At 54.3% G+C, this 4506-nt stretch overlaps 1 protein-coding gene across 1 annotated transcript; it reads left to right on the top strand.

Annotated features, from left to right (window-relative positions):
- Positions 1-2458: 2458 nt before the first annotated feature.
- On the top strand, positions 2459-3394 carry LOC309603726 (olfactory receptor 14C36-like; the record flags this gene model as incomplete). The annotated part of the gene is made up of 1 exon (XM_082338654.1): positions 2459-3394. The coding sequence occupies one exon, from the start codon at positions 2459-2461 to the stop codon at positions 3392-3394; it is 936 nt and encodes a 311-aa protein (XP_082194780.1).
- Between the last annotated feature and the right edge of the window lie 1112 nt (positions 3395-4506).

Below are 4506 nucleotides of genomic sequence, written 5' to 3'. Positions count from 1 at the left end.
TCATACTGCCCCAGGAAGAGCCCTGGGCAATGTGTGAGGGACAGGATCTCCCTTCTCAGGGGCTGAGGGTAAGGGCTTGGCCCTTTGGCTTTATATAACACATCCACGTTTACTCAACATCAGAGCCACCTTTTCCTTGCCTTTGCCTACCTGTCATGAGTGTCTCCCGTTTTCTGCTCTAATGAGCCCCAGGGAGGCTTTGTCAGTAATGTCCCTCAGTGGGACCCATTAAAGCTCCAATAAGGGAGTTTTCATCTGACTTTGACTTGTTGAGAGATTTCTTCAGCTTCTTCTCAGTGTCTGAGGTTCTTTGACTCAGCCCCAAACCCACCAGAGGGGTCATTAAAATGCCTTGGGTTGGTCCTTTCTGCTGAGCTGGGCCGGGCTCCTGGGACGGAGAGAACTCAAGGCAATGGGGCACTGGTGCAGAGAGAGAGCTCTGCCCAGGAGCAGCTCCTCTGCAAAGCACAGCAGGGCTGAGGGTGCTGCCTGCAGGCACTGAGGGGAGACGTGTGAGCCAGAGAGAGGTTAAGGGCAGTGAGGAGTGGGAGGATGCTGAGAGCTCAATGGAGGAAGAATCTTCTCAGCCCTTGACATGGTAAGTCTCCGGGTACAGGGCAATGCAAATTAGCTTCCTGGAGGGATGTCATAAAGCTGCCATAGCCCACAGCCTGTGGGATCTCTCTCTGATGTAGAGGAGGAGGACGTGCTCCGGAGCAGGGATTCCCTGCACAGACAGGGCATGATGGCTGCCTTCTGCCAGGGACAGCTGCAGGGCTGTGAAGCCGGGTGTACAGCCAGGGGTGCCCGGGGCTGTCCTTCAGAGCAGGGTCCTGTGCCGCAGGGGGCTGTGTCCCAGAGCAGGGAGCTCCCCACGGCACTGCGGGGAGAAGCTGTGCGTGGAAGGAATGACCCCCGACAGGGCAGGATCCTTCTGCTTTCATGAGAGTGCTGCATGGGTCAGGGTTGCTCACAGCCTCAGATCATCCTCAGGATAATTCCAAGGGAACTTTTCAAGAAGCACATCAAGGCAGTGCCTACTTGAAAGGTAGGATCATGTTCTTTCTGTCTTCTGCTCTTGCTTGTCTGGATGGGCAATGGGACATAGAAATTCACATCTCTGGGAGGAGGCACTTAAACTCCAAATCTGTTTCTCTTAGAGATTAATAAACCTGGGAGCATCAGAAATCAACACCCTGTGCCTTACAGACAACACCAGTAGCACCTTTTCAGCCTTGTCAGGGTTGGTCTGACATTCCCATCAGAGCCTGCAACCACCGAGCTGCCCCTGGGCAGTGCCCTGCTTCCAGGAGGGGTCTGCACAGCTGAGCATACAGCCGGTGGGACAGCGTCTGTGAGCACTGACAGGGAGGAGATGTGGGGACAGAGAAGCAACTGCCAGCAGGGACAGCTCCAGGCAGCAGAGACATGGGCAGGGAGTGAGACTGAACTGCTACCATAAAGGTCTTGGGAAGGGGATTCTGGCACCTCCCTGCCGTCCTGTGCAGTGCAGATGCCTTCTGTTGAGCAACCCCTTGGTCTCCTCTCCCACCCAGCAGAGCTTCTGCCGTCAAGGCCATGGGTTCTCAAGCTGAGTTGAATTCTCTGCAGGTTGATCCCCAGGAGGATAAACTCCCAAGTGCTCCCTTGGCAAGAGCATTGAGGCATTTCTCCATCTTCCCCTACTGTCCATGCTTCCCTGGTTCTTACCCTTGGACTCTGTGGGAACAAGGCGAGTTCAGATGCAGCTCACACACCAATGCTGCAGGTCCTGAGATGCAGCTGTGTCCATGGGAGCAAAGCCCCTCAGTTCGTTCTGACCTGTGGGGCTCTGGACAGTGCAGTGTGTGGGGCCGAGGACTGAGCTGGCTCTGCTCACATCACTGCATTTTTAGCACATCCAGGAGTTTCCCTAGCGTTGTCCTGCTGGAAGATGCTGAGCAGCATCTCTCAGCTCCTCTATATTACAAGTGGGTTACAGATATAATCTGTGTGTTAGGGCTACTGCTTCCCTGGAGCTGCTGGCCATGGACACCAACTGGATGTGGTCTTCTCAGTGCTGGTCCGTCCAGCTTGGCCCTTTGGCTTGATAAAACACATACAGGTTTACTCAGCATCAGAGCCACTTCCAAAATATTCCGCTGTGTCCTTAGGTTTGTGTAAGCCCTAATGTCTGTCACCCACTTTCCCACGTGCCCAGTGCTGTAGAGCAGGGATGACTCGTTCAGAGTTTGTGGGCAAAGCCCTGCTCCTCCCATCAGACTCAGCCAGCACAAACCAGAGCTCCAGCTTGGGGGATGCACTAAGGTCCTGAAAGAAAGGAGAAAAGCAATGTATGCTGGGGAGGTGGGGTGGCGAGCTGGAGGGGGCAGGGAATGGGAATAGCTTTGCTCAGAGCAGTCCTAACTTGTGAGCGTGTTTTCCTCCTTTGGCAGTACCTCATGAACAAAGGGATCAGATGTCCAACAGCAGCTCCATCACCCAGTTCCTCCTCTTGGCATTCGCAGACACGCGGGAGCTGCAGCTCTTGCACTTCTGGCTCTTCCTGGGCATCTACCTGGCTGCCCTCCTGGGCAACGGCCTCATCATCACCGCCGTAGCCTGCGACCACCAACTCCACACCCCCATGTACTTCTTCCTCCTCAGCCTCTCCCTCCTCGATCTGGGCTTCATCTCCACCACTGTCCCCAATTCAATGTCTAATTCCCTGCGGGACACCAGGGCCATCTCCTACGCAGGATGTGTTGCGCAGATATTTCTGCTTCCCTTCCTGATCGTAACAGAGTATTTTCTTCTCACTGTCATGGCCTATGATCGCTACGTTGCCATCTGCAAACCCCTGCACTACGGGACCCTCCTGGGCAGCAGAGCTTGTGTCCCCATGGTAGCAGCTGCCTGGGGCACTGGGTTTCTCAATGTTGTGCTGCACACTGCCAATACATTTTCCCTCCCCCTCTGCCAAGGCAATGCTGTGGACCAGTTCTTCTGTGAAATCCCCCACATCCTCAAGCTCTCCTGCTCACACTTCTATGTCAGCGAAGCTGGGCTTCTTGCAGTTAGTGCCTGTTTGCTCTTCGGGTGTTTTGTTTTCATCATCCTGTCCTACGTGCAGATCTTCAGGGCCGTGCTGAGGATCCCTTCTAAGCAGGGATGGCACAAAGCCTTTTCCACGTGCCTCCCTCACCTGGCTGTGGTCTCCCTCTTCGTCAGCACCTCTTATTTTGCCTACCTGAAGCCTCCCTCCATCTCCTTCCAGTCCCTGGATCTGGTGGTGGCTGTTGTGTACTCGGTGGTGCCTCCAACAGTGAATCCCATCATCTACAGCATGAGGAACAAGGAGATCAAGGATGCCCTGAAGAAAGTATTTGAACACATACTATTTCAGCATCCTTAAGGTACCCATCATCCTTATAAAACTCCCAGGTTACCTCAGGAAAAGTCATGACTATCTTTTGTTCTGTTCTTTATTTTATATTTCTTTTTTATACCTGTGGTAATATTAATTGCAAATAGTGTTATTCATTCGACTTCTTGGCATTCAGCTTTTTTTTTTTTTTTCTGAGCTACTATCTGATTGTGCCTACAGAACCAGTCTCCTTGCATAAATAAAGAAAACAGCGGAAAAGAATTTGTCTGAGCTCCCATCTCTTCAAATCTGCTCTGGAGCTGGGGGCACAGTGCCAGCATGCAGAAGGGGTAAAGGAGCCAAAAGTCCTGATGCTGCATGGAGGAGCAGCTCTGTGGCCCTCAGAGGTGCCCTTGCTGCCTCGGCAGGCACTCCCTCTCTGCTGCCTTTGAGTCAGGGCTGCTGCTTCTCTGGAGCCACGGCCATGGACCTCTTGGAAACCCCACAGGCTGGATCTAGGGCAGCTCTCCCTCATCTTTTGTGCCATTAGAGAGACCCCATAGTCCTGCTCAGCCCCATCCTTGGCTACTGAGCAATCAGGGAAGATGGAAAAGGGCTCAGCAGAAGCGATCCCCATCCAGCTGGGTCTGCTCCCCACCCTGACCAGCATGGTTAGTGCACCACAGCCCCCTTGCTCCGCAGAGCAGCACTGCCAGCTTGGAGCCCTACAGGGAGCATGGAGAGGACCCAGGAATGGCCGTCCAGGCCAGCACAGACACGCTCGCCTGCAGAAAGGCTCTCTGAGGAGCAGGGGTGACTCCGGAGAAGAGCAAGGGAGCATTTCTGTGCCTGCAGGGAAGAATCAATGAAAAAGAGAAATCTCTTTCTCCAAGCACCCACTCGAGGCAGGCTGCTCTGTCGCTGGGCCAAGACTCTTGTTCTGGCCTGGGGAGAGGAGCTGGAGCTGAAAGGGCAAAGGCAGTCTGTGGTGAGGGTCTCCTGGAACTGAGACCAGGGGTCTTGCAGTTTCACTGACCCCCATTTACTCATGCCATGGGGAGCCTCCAGCCCTGGGGCTGATGGGGAGGCTGAGACCCCTCCCTGCCCCCCCAGCAGCTGCTGTGCCCTTAGAGAGGCCAGGGCTGGGGGGTTAATGCCCA

The sequence above is a fragment of the Platalea leucorodia genome, assembly GCF_965183815.1.
Source record: "Platalea leucorodia genome assembly, contig: HAP1_HAP1_SCAFFOLD_339, whole genome shotgun sequence".
Lineage (NCBI taxonomy): Eukaryota > Metazoa > Chordata > Aves > Pelecaniformes > Threskiornithidae > Platalea > Platalea leucorodia.
The sequence above is the reverse complement of the archived record's forward strand: the minus strand, read 5'-3'. Positions and strand labels throughout refer to the sequence as shown.